This window comes from Corythoichthys intestinalis, chromosome 16, assembly GCF_030265065.1.
Source record: "Corythoichthys intestinalis isolate RoL2023-P3 chromosome 16, ASM3026506v1, whole genome shotgun sequence".
Taxonomy (NCBI): Eukaryota; Metazoa; Chordata; class Actinopteri; order Syngnathiformes; family Syngnathidae; genus Corythoichthys; species Corythoichthys intestinalis.
In genome coordinates this window covers 33,750,644-33,774,700 of record NC_080410.1, presented here as the reverse complement: position 1 = coordinate 33,774,700, position 24,057 = coordinate 33,750,644, and the positions used below count along the sequence as shown (strand labels likewise).

Sequence of the window (24,057 nt, the reverse complement as noted above, 5' to 3'; positions counted from 1 at the left end):
TGCATATAGTTTACCCGTTCATTTACCAGCTCGTGGAAACAAATCTTCACTAACTAATGTAAAGGTGACAATTGCAATTCCGTACTTGATGTTTGCTAGCAGTCCAACAATTTCTTGGTGTGGCTACTCCCAATCCTTGTACCAGTGTCTTGATTCCACACGGACGCTGGACTGGTTTGGGGGGAGTTGTTCCAAGTACGAACCACTGGAAATTCATTGCTGCTTCCACGATTTCATTTCAAGAGTCATCAACATAGTTTTTTTATGATTTGTTAAATGATGTCAACTAGAGAGGAAGACATTGTTCCTCTCACAAGGTAAATGTCACACTTCTGATTGTTGAAACATGTGAACAATGCAAAATGTAGAAAGTTCCAACTATTAAACAAGCAGATTTTGATAACGCTTGTGAGCAATAAAATTATTTATCTCATATTTTCTTGTTTGGTCTGTGTTCAGTACAGAAAATGTATTAAATGTGTTTATTCTTAATTCTGCAGTGGACATTTTCTATATGCTAGCTTGCATTGAGCCTGACAGAAAAACAGACTGAAGTGTGCAGTTTAATGGATGCTTTCAGGGGGAATATTTTGATCAATATAAAGTTTAATTACAAATAAAAGTTTATATTTAATATGTGGTTCACTCGGCTCACTTCCGTGTAGCATATCAAATTCCAGGTAGCATAGGTTTTAGTTCCTTAAAAAATATATGCGGAAACATAAATAGAAAAATAAGGGAAGATGGACATCTTAACCCTTTCATCAATGAATGATTTTTTTTTTTTTTTTTTTTTTTTTCAAAACCGTTACAGGGCATTAATTTATGGATTGGACGTCTAGCGCCATCAACAGCATGCAATGAGTTAAATACTACAACAACAAAAAAAAACTTTAGAGTGTTACTTGGGGATGTTACCATTGTGTATTTCTTTGATTTAGTTTTCTATTAACATTGCATTAATTTATAAACTTTATAATAATAGAAAAATACTCTTTAAAAAACACAATATGATTAAATTATATATATATTTAACTGATCAAAATTAGTCACGTGCCCTTTAAAGGTTAAAAGGTCTTAAGCAGGGGTCCCTAAACTACGGTCCGCGGGCCGGGTACGGCCCGCCTCCACATTTGGTCTGGCCCCCTGAACAATTTTTAAAATTAAAAAAACATTTTTTTAAATTTGTGTTATTTATTTCCTGGCTTTTGCTGTGAAGAACCCAGAGAGGGTTATTTGGTTATATTATATTATATTATATTATATTATATTATATTATATTATATTATATTATATTATATTATATTATATTATATTATATTATATTATATTATATTATATTATATTATATTATATTATATTATATTATATTATATTATGTTTTATTATATTATTTTTATTTTATTTACTTTTGTTCCATGAAGAATCCAGAAAGGGTTATTTGATTGTGGCTTTCTGAAAAACAATAAATTTTAAAATTTTTACATTCTGTTACAAACTGACCCCGGCTCCTCATCAGAGAAGGGAAAAGTTATGTGGCCCTCACAGGAAAAAGTTTGGGGACCCCTGGTCTTAAGTGTCAAAAAGAAATGTAATGGCTAAAAATAGTCAATTGCGCAATAAAGCGTAAACCCTTTCATGCACTATTTATTTATTTTGTATGTTTTGATTAAATTCATACAGGACAGCACTCACAAATGTATGGCCCAGCGGCCAAATACTCGATCAAATCCGAGACAATATTTTGTGGCTCCCATTTGACATCCAATTATTGTATGATTATTATAGTATTATTGTTGCCTGCATGTATTTTGTGATGTGCCATTAAAAAACATTTATAGAAAAATTATATATTATTATATTATTATTATTACATTATTATATAGAAAAATAAATAAATAAATGCAATCAATTTATTGAAGGATGCATTTTATATAAAAAAAAAAAAAAGATTATTTAAATAGTTATGAATAATTTAAAATAAAATAAAAAACAATTAAAAACATAAGCAATCTATTAAAAAATATACATAATTCAATAAAATGAAATTAATTAAATAAAAAAAAATTGTCATAAATTGAAAGGAAGAAGAAGCCATAAATTCAAATAAGTGTGGCCTGTGCGTGTATTGCTCTGGGAAATTTATGTTTTGTTGATGTTATTTTGTGACTTTAGATAGCTTGACTATTTGGCTGCCATTGACGGCAATTGCTCTCCAATCCATTTTCACTGTGAGAAGCTGGAAGTAATCAAATGGATTGAAATGGCTTGAATTTATATTGCCGTCAATAGGTATCTTTAATATCAATTTTCCTTTTTTACGAACCACCACAACACATATTCTGTGACCTGAGCTGGCAGTGAATTACTTCAGCTGATAGTAACTTTTGAATAGATATCCGCTGTAGTGACCATTATCCCTAAAAGGGTTAAACAACAGGCACCTGGCCTTTTCCATTTTTAAAATGTATATAATTATATATAATTCTTATCTAATAATATTGTTATTATTTTAAATAAAAGAATACTGGTGTCGTCAGCGGTGTCTGCCAGCCTGGTGGTGAGAAAATCCCTTCAAGCTACTGTCTGTCGAAATGTGAGCCAAAGAGGACATCTAGCGGCAAATATTGAAAACTACAGCTAGAATGAACTACTGTACTGTATGAAACTAACTTTTGGGACGTGCCAGACCAGTCCAGGCGCCGCCTCGCCACCTACTAGTGTTGCCGCGCACTACCACAACTTGGAAATCTCTGCCCAGCCCACCGACTCCCAAAGGTACGATTCGAAATATCTTTCATTGGTGTTAAATGCCCCAATCTAACGTTTTACCGGACCTTTAGAACAATCTGTGTCGATTTAAAGCTCGAGTATCACCCTCGTACTGTTCACGCCTTAATGTAATACTTGTACTTTGTTTTATAATATTAACGTATGACATTTGTATACAACGTCGTGGTTACTAATGAACTGCTCATTATGATACATTTAATCGGTCGCTAACTTTTGTTTATTTATATTTTGTGACGTCCAATGATCCAACCCGGTCGGTGCGGTGCTCACCGAAATGTTCAACCTTCCGGAGATTTTTACTTCGCGCAAGACCTCGTTCAAACGAAACCGGCTTATTAAAAAACACTCCATTTGTCCAATACAACGTAGAGTAATTCATTAAGTTGTAACATGCATTGAGACAACGTGGTGCGGAGAGGAGACAAGGTTTTTAGACGTGAATGAAAACATGAAGTTTCGTCTCAGTGACGTCACTGTTTTCCAATCGCGCCATAATCAGAAGGCTGAATAAGAACCAATCATATATTAACGTGTTTTTTTTTTATCATATATGTTTGTTTTGTATATGTCTTTTGTTTTGTTTTGTTATTTGTATGTTTAAATTAAATGTATACACAAAGAAAGAGAAGGGAAGATAATCGTAATGCATTTTGGGAAATCCCCAAGGAGTCTACTCCAGGACAATCGTGTTACCTTAAGTTTTACACTTTCGTGCACGAATAAAGATTTTTTTTTTTCCCTTAAATGTTTTTATTATATTAATAGATTGGACAGGGATTTCAAACCCGTGGGCCAGGGGGCAATTGTGGCCCGTGGGACAATATTTTGTGGCCCCTACTTGACATCCACTTGATGTATTAGGGTTGCATGTATGCATTTTGCGTGGACAATAAATTACAAAAAAAAAAAAAATTGAATAAAATGAATGAATTCATGCGGGAAAAGGCAATTATTTAAACAGACATAAGCATAGGCATACACATATACATACGCAGTATATATGTATATTTAAACCTAAAACATTTTAAATAAGCCATGAATTATAAAAAATATATAAAGAATTTGAAATAAAATACATTTCTTAAAAAAAAAAAAAAAACAACCTCAAAAAGTAAACAAAAAAAATATATACTGGAAAAAATGAAAAAGAATAATGACATACTGTATATTGAAATGTCTTTTGTGACCTCACGTAGCTGAACTTTGTGATGGCAATACTGTAATTTTGTGAATATATATTTTTTTGTTCTTGTTTATAAGTGTGACAATTGAAGTGCCTTGAAAGAATTCTGCCACGAGTAGTACAGTATGTACAATGTGCCTCCTTTGTTTTTGTTTGTTTTTTCATAGATGTTTTTGCGTTTCTTCGTTTTGCAGAGTTTTGTATTTGTTGTGCTTTGTTTGTGTGTGATTGTTCGAATTAAAAATAAATAAATAAATGAACGAATAAATAGATGCCCATTCAATTTTAGCTGGAAGGGGCGTCCGTTGCCATCAATGACTTTTTTTTTTCTCTATATCAATTACCACAACACATACTCAGTGACCTGGGTTGACACTGAAGTGTGGCTAATGATAACTTTTGAATAGATGTCCACTGTATTGACCACTGAAAGGGTTAATAAATGTTCCCACAGGATCTTTAAAAGTCTTAAATGTATCTTGATTAAAAATTTTGAAAAGGCACGCTGCATTGCGGGAAATTGTCTGAGAAATAAGAACTTATTTCTATCTGTCCTAACCCAATTAATTGGATTTGAAGTTAGGAACCATTTAATGAATACAGTTTTTCAACGTGATTTCAAGTACATTTATGGTTGTAATAAATCTTGTGCTTACCGTCTGTCTGGTGCTTCTAATTACTGCAACAATAGAAGGAACACATTTTCTAATCCACAATTTTGTCTTCATATCAGTGATGTCTATGGGCCGCTGTTCGTCCGTGTCCTCCATCTCTCTACTTGATATCAAAGCTGAGAGCCGTCTAGTCCTACAAGCTTTCCTCAATCAGACACTGTCCATCCCATTTGTGGAACGGCCAGGCAGAGTAGGAGGTGGCTACAAGGAATACAACAAATACAGGTAACGTACTTGTCAATAAAGGCTAATGGAATAGATTCATGGAGTATACATTCACGTCAGTGGAGGACTTTGAGTCAAAATGTCACTATATAATTTTTTAAAAGGCTGTTTTCTCACTCTTACTTAATTCACAGTGCTAGTGTTAAGCCAAATCCCAAAGTAAAAGATGGGTGGGATTCTCAAGCTGAAGATCAAAGCTCAGCAGATGAGAAGAAGCCAGGATTTAAGGATTTCCTGAAGCAACTGCCCCGGCGTAGTTATGCACGCTCTTCTAACAAGGATGGGAAAGGTTCTTTGGAAAAGGACAACAAGCCTAGAGCGCCAAACATTAGAGAGCTGTCTGAGGTAAACATATGGCCCTAACCCTCCAAACCTCTGTTGAGATAAAATTGCTGGATAAATTACCTTAGTGAGATTTTATGCTGCAAATTCTGCAAAGTATATACTGTTTATATATTTTGGTGAGTGTTGTCTGGTGATTTTTGTTTTTGTTTTGTTAATTAATTTTTCCCTTTTTTCATCAATATTAAAATCCTGCAAGAAAGATAAAAAATCTAGACACATACTGTATAAAAATATTTACAGATATACAGTATATGCTCTATGTGTGTGTGTGTGTGTGTGTGTGTGTGTGTGTATGGGTATGGCGGAAAACACTTTAAGTTCCTCTCTGAGACCCCCAATTTAGCCAACTTTCAAAATTGTCTGATATGCATGTGTGAAAAATCATTGGAAAGCTTAAAATCTCAATTTTCTGGGGGAAGAAAAATTTTGAACAGAAAGGCATTTAACCAAAAAATGTTTTTTAAACAGCAAAACCCTATCTGGAGGTGAGAGCATGCGAGAGCAGAATTACAGACGCCATGTCGTTAACAGATATTATCGCGTACTTACCTTGTTTCGATCCAAAAATTCCATGAAGCATGTATCACTGAATGTGAAGACACAGCGATGAATGGCCAGAGCTGGATTTTTGGGGGATTTTATGGGTGAAATATGGTAATATAACAAGGGTCGCGATGCAGAAATCACAGACATCAAGGAGTGGTTGAGATGTTCTTTTTCATATATTTACCCTTTTAAACTTTTTTTAACCATTTTTCTTTTTTTGGATCGATTATTTCTCATCTAACATATCGGAGAAAATGCAACAGTGACATAAAAAATACAATTAAGCGGTAGTTATGAGTTAGATATCCGTTACTTTTTTACAGACGCCATTTTTTTCATTGTGACATAATTTGTTTAAAAGTTTTAAATATGTGAGTGAATAATTTTTAATTTTTTAAAATTTTTTTATAGCGAAATATGAGACATCAATTAATGATTCTAAGCTAAAGACATTTTGAATAATAAGTATAATTAATTAACTTAGTTTTATGACTGGGTTGAAACAAAAGCGGTTGCACGACGTCTGGAAATGGGGGTTTCAGGGTAAAACGGACTAATTAAAAATAGTTTGGGGGCTTAATGCGCCATTAATCTGCTATGGCACCATATAGACATATTGTTCTATCAAACACAACAGGTTTTTTGGCTTAAAATACAGCAGTTTCTTTTAAAAAGGAGTTCAAGAGCAGAAACTGCTTTTTCAGTCTTGTCTGTGTTTTCCGCCACACACACATGTGTGTGTGTACAGTATGTATACAGTATATGTATTTATATAGGATTAGGGATGTACCAATCCAATCACGTGATCGGAAATGGGGACAATCGGGCCATTTTTTAGAGGATCGGAATTGGGTCAAAAGGATCGTTTTTTTTTTTTTTTTTTGTTAATCAAAAAATAAATTTATGTTTTTCTTGCTTGCACAGCCTATCTCCCTCCTGCTTATTGTCTTGGTCAGCAGTGCACCGGAGTTTGCTAGTTAAAGTTAACGATGATTGACAGGTTTCTAGCTTTTATCTTGCCATAGAAGCTCAGCTCAATGATCAAAGGCGCAAATCTGTCAGTCATCGTTTAGCTTGTTACACACTAGCAGTAGTGTGTTGTGGCAACTCATTGTGTAAGTGAGAGGCTTTTCTCAGCAGCATGAGCGGATTTGAGTTGACTCACTCAATGAAGCATTTGATAAAAACAAGAATTTTTCTACATTACTCTCGTTAAAAATAATTCACCTTTTGAAGGCGGCATGGTGTGACAGTAGCTTGTTTTAAAAAAACAACACTTGTTTTTTTTTGTTATCGGATCGGGACTCGGTCTCGGCAGATTCTCAAAATAAATAAATAAATAAATAAATAAAAAATATATATATATGTGTGTGTGCATATATATACATACATATATATATATATATATATATATTAGGGCTGTCAAACGATTAAAATTTTTAATCGAGTTAATTACAGCTTAAAAATTAATTAATCGTAATTAATCGCAATTAATAGCAATTCAAACCATCTATAAAATATGCCACATTTTTCTGTAAATTATATATATATTCTGTAAAATAAATTGTTGGAATAGAAAGATAAGACACAAGATGGATATATACATTCAACATACGGTACATAAGGACTGTAGTGGGCATTTCACTCTACTGTCATTTAAATCTGTCTATGCTGTCCTCACTCCGAAGCGTCCACTTTTTCCAAAGCTAGACAGCTAGTGAACGACGCCTTAATAATTAGACTTCTTCCTTTTTCATCTGATTTATTAATGAAATGGCCTCAAACCATTGTCCTCTTTAGACCGTCGTAAAACTACAAAATAAAAGTACACAAGCATTGCATTAGCAACAACGTTAGCTTAGCACGCTATACAGGTTCACTAAACATAAACAAAAAGCGTCTCATTCAAAAAATATAACATTTCGCTTACTAACATAATATATACATTCTTTACAACAACCATACTTACGGACAAATCTTGTCCAAGGATCATATAGGCACAACATTATCAGCCCGAGACGTCGTGCAGCCATAATGAAGAAAGAAAAGAAGAAAATAATAAACCATGTCGCAAAGCGACCACAAGAGTTCGCTGTTGGAAAGCGCAAAAAGCCTTGCTGTAAAACTTACCAAAAGGCAGAATACTTTCTGAGCGGGACATGTGCATTAATTGCGTCAAATATTTTAACGTGATTAATTTAAAAAATTAATTACCGCGCGTTAACGCGATAATTTTTACACCCCTAATATATATATGTATATATATATATGTATGTATATATATATATATATATATATATATATATATATATATATATATATATATATATATATATATGTATATAGTGTATGTATGTACAGCATATACAGTATTCGTATGTACATATATGTGTGTAGCTGGCAGAGATCGAACGGTCACTGTCAGCCCTCCCCGTCAAAATGGATTAACGTCTCTTGCCGTCAATGACAGCCAATGAGTTAATACTTTAAAATAATAATTTTAAAAAACACATTTTAAAACCACCATTTTTTTTTTTTTTTTACCCGATTCCGATCTTCTGAAAATGACGTGATCGGGGCATATTTCCGATCACGTGATCGGATCGGCGTCCTAAATGTTAACCATAAAACCTTTTTTCCTGCAGGAAGACATTTTATCTCCCTCCTCTACATCCGAAGAAGACGACGGTGACAAGAAACAGAAAGGACTGAACAAAAAGAAGCTTAAAAAAAAGATTTCCAAGTTTTTCAAGATAAAGGAGAAGGAAAAAGAGAAAGAAAATGATCAAGAGAAGGAGAAGAAACGAGAGGAGAAAGAGGGACCTAGCTCTCAACCTAAGAGACCTTCCACATTGCTAATAGACAAAACAGCTGAGCCAATCTCACCCCTTGTTTCCCCAAGTAAGTTCTCTATTTAAAAAAAGAACTCAACAAACCAGCTTTACAAACCACAATAATATAATAAAAAAGTTGGCACCACTATTATGTCAGTGCCTAGACTGTTGTTAGCTATGATTATTAATGCCATTTTGAATGTGTGTGTTTTCTATTTTAAGTCCAATATAGGAACAGGTTCATTCTAAAAAGTAGCACAATTGTACAAACTACCTAATGAAGCAAGTAACTAACCTGCTTATCTGTAAAATGACGTGAGGCATAAATTCACAATGAATATAAGTGTAACCTTTGTGTTTTTATTGCCCGGGCATTTAGATCACCCTCCTGAATTCTATAATGAAGTTGCGCAGAAGCTGGAAAAAATCGCACAAAGGTCTACGAGTACAAAGAAGGTGACTCCCCTCACTCCCCCACAAGATCCCTCAGGTACTTAATAAACCTGTTTCATCACATGCATATAAATCTTACCAGGAAATAACTAGTGCTGCACCCATACCATTTTCTGGTGCCGATGTTGATACTGGGTGTTTGACAAAAACAGGAACTGATCATGCAACAAAAGTATTGTACTAAATGAGAGGGCGACCGATAATGTTAAAAAAAAAAAAAAAGTTGATCGCCGATGTCTAAAGCCGATATTTGAGGCCGATATACTTTTTAAAGCATGTTGATTTTGAGAAGCAATTGAAACACTCATTATATAAATGTATACAACTGTACAGTATATCAGAAGTTATTTTTTTCTTATACTACTGACTGTTGTAACACTTGCCACTAGGTGGTGCACAATTACAGTTAGCAACGATATAATATCGTACAGTTATCCTATTATATTGCCTATATATCGGCCGTAATTGGTCGATCTTGAAAAAAATTCATAAATGAATTCAATCAATTTTAAATAAAAACAAAAAAAAATTTTTTTTAAATCCCATTTTATTGCCATTATAAAATATGTGAAAGCAACACTAATTCTACATTTAAAAGTCAAATGGTGGCCTCAAAATATTGTCCCGTAGGCTGCAATTGGCCTGCCGGGCCGCAGGTTTGAGATATCTGTCCAATATGAATGTAATCTAAAAAACTAGGACTGAAAAAAATGCATGAAACGGTTTAAAGCTGATTTTTAAAGGGGCGTACTAGGCACTTCTAAATCTATGCATCGAAATTAATAAGGTTAAAATTCAAATCCAGTAAATTCAAAAGTTACCATAATATATGGATAATTTTGTAATTATGTCATTCCTTTTTTCATCAAGTTGTGGACAACAAAGAGCTGGTGGTTCAGCAGCTGGTTCAAGTTCTCTCTGTCGAGGCAGAGTCTATTAACAATAAGGTAAGGTTAAGTGTCATGTCATAATGTCATGTTGGTGTTGGGTGTTATACTTATATAGCGTTTTTCCACCTTTCAAGGCGTTAATTTCAGGAACCATAAAGCAGTAAATCAGTGCTACATTAAAGTGCATACGACAGGAGGAAAAAAAGTCTTAAATAGCATTATTATGCGAATTAGAATCATATTTTGAGACGATTCGTCTATATGCAAAAATTTGGCAAAGCGCAGATGACGAGAAATTCGTCTTTTAATCTGCCGTTTAGCCACGCCTACCATTATAGGGCTCTAGCGTCCCCAACAGGAGGATGACGTCGGCAGGGTCATGGTTTCATCTGATTTAGAATTAAACCCATTGAGGGGGAATTATTCAGAACGAGGAAAATGCGACGAAGAGAGCTGCAAAATGTAATTGTTTCAGTCTCTCTACTCCAATATTTTTACAGGATATTCTTTTCATCAAAGTATTTTTCCCCAATTGCTAAATAAATGGTATGGTCATGACAAATAACAGTCTTGTGCTGAATAGAATATGAAATATTAAAAATGCATTTATTTAGTACAACATGGCAAAATTACTCCATAATTTCAAAACTGTCGACTTCACCTTTACTGTCGCACCTCTCGAACGATATTTTATGCAACCGTAGTAAGTCGGGCTTTTGTCATTTCCCTGTCCCGGCTTCGGAGAATGTAAACAAACTAGAGCTGAAACGAGTACTCGAGCAACTCGAGTAACTCGAGTTTAAAAACTGATCCGAGTAATTTTATTCACCTCGAGTAATCGTTTATTTTGACAGCTCTAAGCATCACGTTTTGCTCGGACCACTTTTAATGCGGGACAACGCGCTGTCACGTGCGGAGAGTAAGAAGGGGGGGAAAAAAAAACTTACTGCAGCCGACAGCCGCCACAAACGACGCCGACGTTGCTAAATACTAGCCCGCACGATGCTACGTTGGTACAGGTAGCGTCTCATGCGTCTCATAGAGATCACATGTATGTTGAACTAGATGCTAAATGACAGACTCGGCCGCGTCTGGGCAGCTTTAGTGAACAGCCGCCATCTTAAAGCAGTACAGCGCTAAGCGCTAATAAAGAGCGCTAAGCGCTAATAAATAAGATTAACGTTACTGTTCTGAAGTAACGTTAGCCCTGCGGAGGGCTAGGTTTCTATTAATTATGACCACTGTCGATGCTTGGCTAACGTGTCTTACATACAGGCTTTAACATAACATAGCATTGTGGAGTGATGAGGGTGTAAAAAAAACTTAATCATGCTAACTATCAATTTTAGCTCAGTAGTCATTGCTGGATAAAACACCAAGTAGCACTGGTGCTAATGTGCTCCAATACAGCCTGTATCACACATTTATTTTGAACACTGCAAAAACTCAAAATCTTATCAGGACTTGCAGTTTAGACTAACTTAAAACTTAACTAGAACTTAAAAATGGCTTGACACAAAGAGAAATTCAATTGAAAGACGTGGGAAAAAATCCAAACTTTTAAGTGATGTGTGTTATCAAGCATAACGGCATTTTTAGGTAAGATATTATAATTTTTTTTGTAATAAGATCTAAAGTTTTTTGAGTGAAAGCAGTGAATTAGTCTTTTTTTTTTTTTCTTTTTTTTTAGTTCTAGTTCCATCTGAGATGCAATTGTTGGCTGTTTTCAACAATATACATCGAAAATAAAGACATTGATTGACTGAAAATGGTTCAAAATTAGATGAAATGTCTTGTTTTCTCATGTATATTTATAATTGCTCTTCACCAAAAAATATATTTGTTTTATCCGATTACTCGATTAATCGATAGAATTTTCAGTCGATTACTCGATTACTAAAATATTCGATAGCTGCAGCCCTAAAACAAACCGAGAGGCGTGACAGCTAGCCGACATGCTAACCCGAACCAAGTGATGTTTCAAAGTTTTCGAAGCGAAAAATCACATAAAACTAGCCCGGATATTTTCACACGGCGGCGGTGTTGTCGATTGTCTTTGTCGATCGGCAACCCCCCGCCGACGAGCAAGTTACAGCTCGTCCCCTGCTGCGGGAAGGAGCGCGTGTTTGCCAGGGAAGCAGCTAGGGAATTACCGCTGAACAAACTTGCCGATGTCGGAGGAGCCGCTACATGGTCAACACGAATATTGCGTAAATTAATGCTTAACTACACAGCAAAAACATAAACAGTGAGAAAACGGCATTGTTGTGCAGCTAACGTGGCAGGATGTGTCTAAGGAGAATGTCCGTCCAAGATCAAACGTAAGTAAATAGTCCTTTATTTAAAGAAAGTTTGTAGTGTTTACTTTGTAATCGCTGTATTCGCGGCCATTTTTAACACAAAGTTGCAAAATTTCTGATCAGGTGGAAAATTTGACAGAACACCGGGTACACGAAGAGGGCAATAGGGCGAGTATAGCGCTCTCCCGCCAAAATCAGCTGAATACGCATTCCATCTGCATGCTATAAAGCGATGCTGTATTGTGAGACTCTGACCCGGGTGACGTCACATTCACATTCGTCCTAAACCCGAGACTGGAGCCGGAAGTAATTCATTTTCATGGCGCTGGATTATAAAATTGAATATTTAAAACGATCGCTTCCACACACATCCAAGCGGTCCATTTCTTTCAGGAGCATAAAATACCACGTGAAATATGAAATAAACATGCTTTTTGGTGTCATACACACTTTAATTAACAGTAGTGTTGCACCGATACCGATAAAATGCAGGTATTAGTATCAGAGAGTACTAAGAAATAATGCACCAATCCATGCATTACTGCGCCATGTGTACTCTTTGAGATTTAGTTTCCGAACATTGGATTTCTCTTCCGTGATGGCCACCAGTTACGAACGCTGCCGTAAAAGAAGCAGCGCTTGTCACTCTTCCAAGATGCCTGCCAATAACATATGCCACCGAAAAAGAAGAAAAAGGAAAAACTCACTAAAGTAGAAAAATAGATCAAAGGCGTTTTGTTTTTTTGTTAGTTTGTTTTTTTGTAATATTTAAAATGATTGTCAAGTCCTGTGGTGTTTTGAGCCAAACCTGTAGTCAAATAATGGATGTCATACGGTAATACCAGCCAGGATTGAACATTTTGTAAAACCTGATGTTGACATGAGCAAAGATGTTAGCTATGTTAAAAGGAGCTAAAATGGGGAAAAGTAGGCTGGCGAACTTTTGTAGTTGCCTAGTAAGAGTGATAAGCACATGAGCTAAGCTAACGTACTTATCTGGTATAATCTGCACTCACCAGAGGTGGGTTGGGTAGCCAAAACTTTTACTCAAGTAAGAATTGTGTTACTTCAAAATAATATTACTCTAGTAAAAGTAGTCGTCCAAAAATGTACAAGTAAAAAAGTATCCAGTGAAAATAATACTCAAGTAATGACTAACATTGTGAGTAACCGCTTTTTTTTTTTTTTTTCAGTTTTTTTTTTTTTTTTTTAATCTCAGCTCAAACTTATCTACATGAACCTGTTATAATGATACTGTACAATAACCCATAAAAGAAATACACACAAAAAAAAATATTGAATTCTAGCAAGAGATTAAAAAAATGAGAGAGAAATGAAGCATTAATTGTCCAAAGAGCATGAGTGCCCTCTAGTGGAGAATATAGTTCCTAGTTTGAATAATGAATAGTTCCTTCATAGCTACTATTATGAAATCAAAAGGATCGCATCGCCGGTTTTACGTGGTCAATCGGTGCCAAATAAAAACTGCGAGAGAGGTTTAAGTCCGCGCTTTCGAGTCATGTTAAGGGCAGTGCTCTATGTCAAATACTTCATTTTTTACGGTGCTTTAAAGACGCCACATGATTGAACAGGCTGGCTTGATCATAGAACGGCAAGCTTGCGTCAGATTGGTGTAATGGTGTAATTGTTGCAACGTCTCATTGGTGAAATTGGTAGAGCTACTCTTGGCAACGCTGGCAAAAAAAAAAATCTAAGCGGAAGAATAAAGAGGAAAAATGTAACGACTCTTATGTAGCTCAAAGTAGCGTAGTAAGAGTAGTGTATTTTCTTTACAAATCTACTCAAGTAAAAGTAAAAAGTATGGCTTAGTAAAACTACTCCAAGAAGTACATTATTCTCAAAAAGTTACTCAAGTAAATGTAACGGAGTACATGTAACGTGATTAGGGATGTCCCGATCCAGGTTTTTGCAGTTCCGATCCGATACCGGCCGATACCGATACCGGCCTATCTGAGCATGTGTTAAAGTTTAAAGTTATTTAGCCTTCTTACCAGTTGTCAGACTCATGTTGAAAAAGGTTTTTAGTACTCTTGATAATAACTAGCCAGCTGAATTAGGTGAGTTTGAATAACACACAACGGTTGGTAACAAGAAACTGACCTGTTTATTCAGTGACAAACACAAAACATTGTAAATAACAAACAGAAATGGCATAGTCAGTCAGTATAACGTACAAATAATATTGTAAACTGTCTTAAAAAAGCAAAACACACAAACAACCTCAGTGGAAAATCCCACAAACTCCCCAAGCTATTAGATGCTTTTAATGTTTCGTGCATTAGTTACAAAAATTGTATAAAAAGCCTCTCAGGTTTAAATAAACCACTATTTCAGTATCAAGTTAACATTTTAAAACAGTAAATAAAATACTCGAGTCCCCATTCTGTATCGGCAGCTTTAAACTACATTCAATTCATTTAATTTTGCGAATCAACTGTTAAAGTTGTTAAAATTGCTCCCGTTATTCCATAATTTCCCTTCTGTCTACTTTCGACATGTGAAAGTTTTAAAACTGTTTTGAAGATAGATTCAAGTCATGATTTTGCCGATTTAGGAGTATTTCAGATAAAAAGTTAATTAGGTTCGCTTGGAAAGTTCACAACAGCCTACTAGGGAAGTCTCCTGCTTTAAGATGGCGGCTGTTTACTAACGCAACTAGTTTTCAATACTTCAATGTTGCTAAAGCCGTCGAGTCTGTCATTGTGCATTATCTACAGTAAAACAATGTTGACGTAGTTTATAGCGGCTGTCAGCAGCAGTCAGGTATTGTTGTGTTTTTTATCTCACGGCATGAGTTGAGCTAAAGCTGTGAGTTGAGCACTGGCATTACCCGGGTCTATGACAAGCATGATGTTTACTCTCGGGACGCAATGCGGTCCGTTTCTCATTGCGTCCCGAAGACCGCGCTGTGTATTAGTTCCGCTTTACTTGACATATTTCAATAATTGGAATTTGGATGTTTGTGAATGGTTCTCGAATCTTCCACGGCCGAATCGCTCAAGGATGTAATGACGGCTGGGCATGTTGTACCGTGGTTCTAAGTGTTGGATGGTGCGTCTTTACTCACGAGAGATAATGGCTCGTCATCCAGAATGAATTCTTCGGCAATGACTCTTGTTATTCCCTGGGCTTTGGGACTGTCGAGTGCCAGTTTGTCACGCATAGCAAAAGTTTCTGCCAGTGTTAGTTGCGTAGGACCTTTCTTTTTGTCTTCGGTTTTCTTAACATACTTCTAGACTTATATTTTTTGTGGTGGTATTTTGCTAAATGCTTGATTAGGTTGGTTGTATTAAAATTTCTTACAGCTTTACCACCACGCTTGACTTTATTGTGGCATATGTTGCACTCTGCCTCTTCGTCTTTGTCGTCCTTTAAGGTGAAATGATCCCACACAGCTGACATTTTTACCGATAAAGTCTCTCGGTAAATTGGGAGACTGTAATGTAAATGTAGTGTGTTGAAGGTGTGCCGTAAAATGCGGACCTGATTTTAGGGAAACCGAAGCAAAAGCTGGAATGGATTATATAAATCGGTGCGCTGGAAAACCCGTAAAAGGAAAAAAAACTGGATCGGAAGTCTGGATCGGAATTTTTCTGTGTTGGCCGATCCGATACCGATGCGCATTTTTTTGCCCATATCGGCGTCCGATCCGATCCGATCCAAATATCGGATCGGGACATCTGTAAACGTGATACTACCCACCTTTGGCACTCAAGTTTTTTTAGTCTTTCTTCGTATTTCACCAAGTTTTTAAGCAGTGTCTGACCAAGTCACAATAGTAATTATTTTACATTCAAGTTAGTATGCAGCAACGCTGGCTCTACGCAGGGGCAAGAGGGGGCAGTGCGCCCTCAAATAAATGTTTTGCCCCCTCAAATCTAAATTTTAGAAGTTAGGAAAGCACATTTGTAATATTCTCGCAAAATGAATACATTACAAATTGACAGATTAATCTCTCTTTGCCTTCGCTGTGTGTGTAGTCAGCGCGCGCACAGTAAATGGCTCACAGCCCCCCCAGTAAACATCCAATCCCTGTTACTATGTAAATGAGCCTAGACGTCACCAGACAATGTGGTGTTAGGTTTCAATACATCCATGGAGCGGGAAGACTTTGAAAAAGCAGCTGTGTTTTCTCAGTCACAACAAGCACAGAAATAAGTCCATGTCCACTTCACGCGACAGACTGAAGTGAAAACAAATGATGATCTTGGCCCATGAGAAATCCATAACAAATAGGAGGGAAGTAGGAGACTGTTGCTGTCGAGTGAAGGGAGATTTTTGAACCGTTTGGTTGCTAACAAAAAAAAAAAAGTTAAAAAGAAAGAAAAAATGTTCTGTTCTTTATCTGCTGTGTTTGATAAATAAGTTTGAGAAGTATTTTTTTCATTAATTATTCATAAGCCTACCTTTCAATTCTCAGGTTACAATTTATTTGAGAAATAGGTCATCCAGTTAAGATATATGTTATGTTGTCAGTTTATAAATCTGGATGAAGGATATTTTATTTATAGTATTGTTCATTCCCCCCCCCCTTGAGGGATTCCCACCTTATTGTGGTCAGGGGGTTTGCGTGCCTCAGTGACCTTAAGAGCTATACCAGCAGGAGCTTAGTCCTTAAGTGGGACACCCAAATGTACTAAGCTTGAGAACGATAAACTGATAGGACCGGATATCCGGTTTTACAGGTGAGAGATACAGATGTATTGATAGTAAAGTTACAATTCAACAGTAATTAGCCATTAAATATTCAATGAACCGATAGTAGAAATAGAATTCGGCTATCGCGAGCACAAGAATGGGCTTCTAATGCCTAGCTCAATGCATTGCTTAATATTTTACTTCACATGCTGCGCTTGTGTCATTCACCACACAGCTCACTTGGATCGAGACCGCACGCATGATATAATATGGACAAGCACTACTCACGGTCGTGGTTGCCTCAACTTCCCATGCATTTCGGCAGAACCGCTACTAGTCGCCGTCATTACCCGATCGTCACGGGCGTGTCATAACGCGAGAGCTAACGAAACCACTGTAACGCACGCTCTGTAGCATTTTCTTCACAGCCCAAAACGAAACTAGTAGTGGCAACATGCTAAAACAATGGACAGTGTGATCACCGACGCCAGCGACGTGTAGCGATTGATTTTCAACGCACCCAGGAAAACGAAAGTCGGACTTTGAAGTAATGAAGGCAGGCAGATAAGTTCGCATGGGACTGAGCTTGTGTGAAGTGTGGAGCGGTGCAGAGATCGTGAGTTTTTGTTAGTGAAAAATAACCCACTACAATGGTGGAAAGGGTGGCATATTGTTTCCACGAAACGCAGTCTACTTAAACATGAACATGTGGATTAGTTGATCTTCCTCAAGAAAAATCTGCCCTTCAAAAAAGATATGGATATGTGATGAGGAATAAAAAATGAGGAAGCGCAGGCATAATTGAATGACTTTGCTGTTTATTAGGTTAAAGTAATGATTATTGACCTGTCTAAAATGCCTTGTTTTTATTCCCCCAATTATACCAGTCATAAAGCATAATTTATAATTTATTTATGATAACACTAGCAGGTTTTTTTTTTTTTCTAGAGCTGCTGCATATAATTAATATTTTTTGTTTGTAAGATGTTTACATTGAAAGTTTGCACTTAAATTACTTACCTCTTGTGTTCAAAACACCAGGAAATACAGTAATTGAATTATTGCACTTTATTGTTGTCTGTCACTGGAGTTTTATTATCAGTCCCATCCAACAAAATGACGGTCATATAGTAAGCCTTAAATTTTTTTTCATAAAAAAATAAAACATAACATTGGTATGAAATTTTGTTGTTTAATTTTGCTATTAGAAATGTGATCTTTTTTATATGTTTAAAATACTGTACGAACACACACAACAAATGTTTACTTTCGTATCGTTTTCACTCTGTATCGAACTGTATCGTTCTTAAACTGTATCGAATCGCATCGAATCGCTCGGCCATAAAAATGGATCGTTTTTTAATCGAATCGTAACCTGTGTATCTAGATACATATCGAATCGGCTTCATGCCAGAGATTCCCAACCCTAAAATGTACGTGTGTACATATGATGCCCCCTACACATTCCTGACTGCCCCCTCATACATGCTTGCCTACAACCGACCCTGGTATGCAGTAATTTAGTAATAAAAAATGTTGTTGCTTTTTTTAAAGTGTTATCACTATAACATCAGCTGATACCAGATAGCCAGGTATTGGTATCGGATGCAAAAAACATTATCGGTGCAAAACTAATGATACAATTGATATCATTACATGAAAAAAAACCCAAAATGAACACAAAAGAGCACCACCATTCATTGTTGTTCCTCATTACGTAACTCAAGTCTTAATTACTAATCATCCGACTTGTCCAGTCTGACCTACTATGGTTTGCTTCAGGATTAATACATGTCTGTGATCTTGTACAGATTCAGATGGACCCATTTCTGCGCTCAAGTTTGGCTCGCCTATCGTACCCATCCTTCGCGAGGCTTCTCGACACTGTCAGCAGCACTCAGGTATTGGATGTCCCACTCCTCCAGCCAACAGCGAGCCCGACTTTGCGCCGCATGGCCGTCTCTATGGAAGTGTCAAGGCGTATAGTGACAGCTACAGGTGTCCATCGCATGCAAGGGTATGCAGAGTGCTACATGGAGAATTTTGCCCCATGGTTAAAGAGTCGAGGAGGATGGGTAAGTGCTTGTCAGAGTCCCACTCTGTCTTACAGCCAGTCTGAAATCAAAAAAGCACTTTCATGCACGAATGAGGATTTTCCATCCTTACGGGGCACTCATTGAACTCACTGGCTGCCATTGACGGTGCTAACTTCCAATCCATTTCGACCGGGACTTCTAGCGCCGTCAATGGCGCTGAAACATTAATGCATGAACGGTTTAAATGTACACCACGTGTCATCCTTAATAGAAATCTGTTTTGTATTTTATAATTCCTGTGGTTTGAGGTTTACCGACATTTACATATTTCATTTTATCCTCAGGAGAATGTGGCCGAGATGAAGGATCCTGCTGAATATGACTGAATTGTGTCCATTGTGCCACTGAGGTTAGAAGAAGAAGACTTGTTGCATTTTTGTTTCAACTAAGTTATTGTTGTGAATCCTTACTCGTCAAATTGGATTATTGTTCTATCAAAGTAAAGGTATGATCAAGTTTGAATGACTTTAAGGAATTTATAAAAACATCCCATTTTAAGGGAGTTCTCGTCTAATAATGCCTGCAAACTACAGTATTTGCAACATTTGACCATAATACCGTCATTAAGTGCAAAATGCCGAATACTACCTCCATTGAGTATGTAGCTTTGAGATTCTAGTTTAACCTTGTTATGATCTGTTCATTTTGTTTTTGTTGCATTAATACATTGACAAACCCTTAAAATCATGCATTTTTGTATACCAACATTTTTCATATGTTTGTTTTTTGGAATTACGCTTGAAAATGTTAGACATATGTAAGCAGTTATTACATGTGTACTGTATTTGTGTCTTTTGTTTGTAAGGATAGTTAGACTTTATTGTTATATTATTGGTTTGTGGTGGTAGACATTTGTAACCAGAGCAAACAGTCTTGTTGTCAAGTGCAAAGTGAAACCATTAACAATTTTAAAAAAATATGTTTTTTATTTATTGCTATTTAAATAATTGATTTTTTTTGTTTGCCCATCGCAAAATATGTGCAGGTGACACTAATACTATAATGGACCTATCACAAAGCTCCGCCCCCTTGTAAAACTCAGTCAACTAAGGCATTGTCAAATTCTCTCAGTGACAGTGATTGAGTTAACGAACGATTTATGGAAGATGGCGGGAGTTCAGATTTCTGAATTTGTGTAGTGATTGGCTAGTAAACAAGTAGGCAGTCAAATGTTAGCAAATTAATATTAATTGTTAAGTTTATGTTTTTACTGCATGCTATCAAATACTTTTTTTTTTTTTTTTTTTACAAATTGATCATTAACTTACCTTTGAGCAAGCATAAGTGTTCTTGGGTGACTGTCTTGACATTCAGTTGTTTATGAGGTCGACGACAGAGCCTTATCTATAGCGTGCATTTGTCGAGCCTTATTTTAGGCTGTGAAAAAGGACAAAAAAAATTCCTCCCCTCAATCTTTTGGGTTACCTGGTGTCGGAATTACAGGTACTCCACGTTCTCCATGCACAGCATTAAACTATCGGGTTTTTGCTATTTTAAAGTTAGAAAAAAAATATGTTTTAAGTCACAACTACACAGTATTCCGATGCAACTCTGTGGCTAGGTGTCCAACTTTTGTGATTTAGGGCATGGTTTTGCCATAGGTCCATTAGATGTCAAATGGGGTCCCAGAATATTGTCCTGTGGCTTGTAATTTAAACATATAAAGCAACACTTTGTAACTTTTCAGTTAGGTTGATTTTAGCGACGCTGGTGGAAAAAAGCGCTAGTGTTTTGCCTAAAGAAAGACTGCGTTTCCCATGAGGACCAGCGCACACCCAAACAGTGTCGTAAAATCATCAATGAATCAAAAATCAATCTCCCGGTCACCTGCAGATAGAGTAAACATTTTTTTTCCAGAGGCTGTGTGAAGGACAAATAGTTATAAGTAGAGATCGATCGGGTCCGATCACGTCATTTTCAAAGTATTGGAATCGGCAAAAAAATATCGGACATGCCTTTTTTTAATATATATATTTGTTTTAATTAAATCGTTTTCTAATTGTATTTAACGTTACAGACATAACATGTTACACTCATCTAGAGTCTTTAGGCTTAAGGTAGGGTTATCAAATTTATCCCGTTAACGGCGGTAATTAATTTTTAAAAAAATTTATCACGTTGAAATATTTAACGTAATTAACGCATTGTTGCGTTCAATCTGTAATGGCGCCGTTTTACTTATATATAGAGCTAAAAGGCAGCGTAAAATGAGTAGAGTGAATTTTGGCAGCCTTTGGAGCCTTTTTTAATTGGCTAAAGCCTTACAATCACTCTCTCTACGATTAGATATATCCTGGGAAGCAATGTGGGGAAGAAAGGTAGTAATTGATCTTTTTCTTAACACCCTATGTTATTTCCCAATGCAGAGAAGATATATCAATTGGTACCACTACGCACAGTCATGGTTGCACTTCCCATCATGCATTTGGGCAGAACAGTTAAATGGCTACAGTATCATTTACTGAAAGCTCAACAAATACACTAGATGGCAATATTTAGTCACAATATACAAAGTCACATTTATCCTTTAAGAATTACAAGTCTTTCTATCCGTGGATCCCTCTCACAGAAAGAATGTTAATAATGTAAATGCCATCTTGAGGATTTATTGTCATAATAAACAAATACAGTACTTATGTACTGTATGTTGATTGTATATATTCGTCCGAGTTTTATTCATTTTTTTCTTAATGCATTGCCAAAATGTATATGATCGGGAAAAATTATCGGGAATGATTGGAATTGAATCGGGAGCAAAAAAAAAAGCAATCGGATCGGGAAATATCGGGATCGGCAGATACTCAAACTAAAACGATCGGGATCGGATCAGGAGCAAAAAACCATGATCGTAACAACCCTGGTTATAAGGTAATAAATTCAGTTGTGGCTAAACAATAGCATATGACGGTTAGCAACTGTGTGGCTTAGTGTGGCTAACCCCCCAACACCACCCCCAAACCGAACTTGTCAACGCTGACAAGTTCGGTTTGGGGGACGGGGGGCGTCACGCCAGCGAGTGAAAGCCGGGCCAATGTTTATTGTTGAGTGCCCTTATATCCTTATTCTTCCTCAGACAAAACATTTTGTCTCTTTTGTTGCTCTGCCATCTTTGCAGCATTCACGCGGAAGTGTTCACATCTACTGCTGTCTTTATAATGAATGGGGAAAGGGGGAAGTGACGTATGCCGTAAAGCAGTCAGCGCATTTGTAGTTTTTTTTGTGTGGCAGGATTCCTGCCACCCTCCTCAAAGTTAATTAGTACCGGTGAAAACGATACAGAACCCCTCAAGATATAAAAGAGGTGTCATTCAACTAGTTGTCAGTCGATATATTATCACAAATGTTATGAAAATATTTTATAAAGGTTGAAAAGTTACCTAGTGTTGCTTTAAGAGAAAAAAAAATCATCATTCTTGCATGAAACGTACCAAAATAATAATAACAGCATGCTGATTTGACTGTTGGTGGTATTTCTAACTACACGCTTTCAAAACAAAAGAGGAACAAGAGGTGAAGCAATGATATACACTATATTTATTCACAGCCTTATTCACAGCCTGTACAAGTTCGTCAGTCGGCAATATGGGGGAAAACATGATTCTTGACAAGTTTGAATGTGGAGTCAGCGCAAGTCTGTGAAGCAAGGCCAGTTTACGCATCAGTGCCAATTATCTAATGGCTCTGTGAGCTTTATTGTGTGTGTTTTTGCACTCTTGAAATTGTGAGTGTATTGAAAGTACAATGTATTTTTTTCCCACTTTGTTTTATGAAAAAAAAAAGATCTTGATTTGGAATGTTTGAAAAAAATAATGTTTTATTGTTTAAAAAAAAAGAAGCTTTTTTTGGAATGTTTAAAAAAATAAAATTGTTGACTGGAAAGAATCTTGTAGAATTTTTTTTGTTTTATTTCAGCTCAGATCGGCCAAATCCAATAGAGCTAATTTAGTGCAGTCGAATAATCACACTCCAAACAATAGAACAACAAAATATGATAATATGTAAGGCACAGAAACAAATTGAAAAGCATAGAAAAATATCATAGATCATTAAATCCCACTTGTTGAAACAAACAGCCGGAGTGCAGAAATAATTTCATATCCTAAATGTGCCTAATAGACAACAAGGCTTCTTACGATAAGGTAAGCTGTTACTAATTTTTTAGCAAAAAAAATACATTAATTCAATTTAATTTGCAGCACAAATTGTGAGGGTCAAGGCAAAGATCATCAAATACTTTGGACCATAATAGTCTAAAGCGTACTTTTAGAGGTTAGAGGTCTAACCGTACGCAAAAATAGCTACACTGACAAGAAGAAAATATAAACATATTTTTTTACCCAACAACAAACATAAAGTGAATATCAAAATTACCTCCCTAAACAAATGGTGACAGTGTCGTGAGATGATCAGCTTTTGATTCAGTGCATCGGGGAAGTATTCTGCTTATTAATTTCTCCAAATTGTGCTATGCTCTTACGATATTCCATAGAACAATTAGCTACAGAGGAAAATCTTGAAAAATATCAAGGTTGCGTAAACCATAACACTACGTGCTCAAGTGCGTGTTTATGCACATAAAACTGTATTAATCTGATTTAAAACATTGATTTATGTTTGAGGACATCCACTGCACATGTCGGTTTTGGTTTCAAATGCTTAGGAAAACAACAACAAACCTTTTCGACACTTTTCATGAACAATCGGAAGGTTTTTTTGAGATCGCATTGGGAAGAAAAAAAAACCCTAAAACATCACAGTTTTACCACTGCTGCAATGTGTGTCAGTTTAGCGCTGTGGTAACTGTAGCTTGGCTTGGTATTTGAAACAGTATTTTAATGGGCTTGTCAGCAGGTCCACAGTCAGTCCAAATACTTCTCGGCACACGTAATTTGGCAGTACATCAGCATGGAGAACACCAGGGCTAAGATCTGATTGGGAGCAGGGTACAAAAAAAATTGTAAAGAAAAAAATTCTACTTCAATTTAATAGAGATAATATGGAATTAATATTCAAAAAATATATATGTCAATGCTTTTAACGCACCTTTGGAGCAAACAAA

The 24,057-nt window shown here is 36.2% G+C and overlaps 2 protein-coding genes across 3 annotated transcripts in view; one reads left to right on the top strand and one right to left on the bottom strand.

Moving 5' to 3' along the window:
• The first annotated feature begins 1,404 nt into the window (after nt 1-1,404).
• bcl2l12 (BCL2 like 12) lies at nt 1,405-22,871 on the top strand. Of its 2 annotated transcripts, XM_057861476.1 has the most exons (8): nt 1,405-2,778; nt 4,710-4,875; nt 5,010-5,220; nt 8,412-8,667; nt 8,980-9,090; nt 9,924-10,000; nt 18,714-18,977; nt 19,283-22,871. In XM_057861476.1, the coding sequence occupies exons 2-8, from the start codon at nt 4,712-4,714 to the stop codon at nt 19,322-19,324; spliced, it is 1,125 nt and encodes a 374-aa protein (XP_057717459.1). In that variant the 5' UTR covers nt 1,405-2,778; nt 4,710-4,711; the 3' UTR covers nt 19,325-22,871. The 2 variants fall into 2 exon arrangements, with proteins under 2 accessions (XP_057717459.1, XP_057717458.1); XM_057861475.1 differs by having other exon boundaries at nt 18,714-22,871.
• tspan4b (tetraspanin 4b) overlaps nt 21,967-24,057 on the bottom strand; it is a 28,489-nt gene continuing 26,398 nt past the window's right edge. Inside the window, exon 8 of the mRNA XM_057861478.1 lies at nt 21,967-23,926. Within this exon, the coding sequence (XP_057717461.1) occupies nt 23,858-23,926 (69 nt within the window). The 3' untranslated portion in view covers nt 21,967-23,857. The remainder of the gene's footprint in view (nt 23,927-24,057) is intronic.

Bases quoted from the DNA above. Each gene is read 5' to 3' on its own strand.
- bcl2l12 (XM_057861475.1), top strand. From the start codon at position 4,712: ATGTCTATGGGCCGCTGTTCGTCCGTGTCCTCCATCTCTCTACTTGAT. The intron at 8,668-8,979 runs GTAAGTTCTCTA...CCGGGCATTTAG, and splicing joins CTCACCCCTTGTTTCCCCAA to ATCACCCTCCTGAATTCTAT. The intron at 9,091-9,923 runs GTACTTAATAAA...TTTTTCATCAAG, and splicing joins TCCCCCACAAGATCCCTCAG to TTGTGGACAACAAAGAGCTG.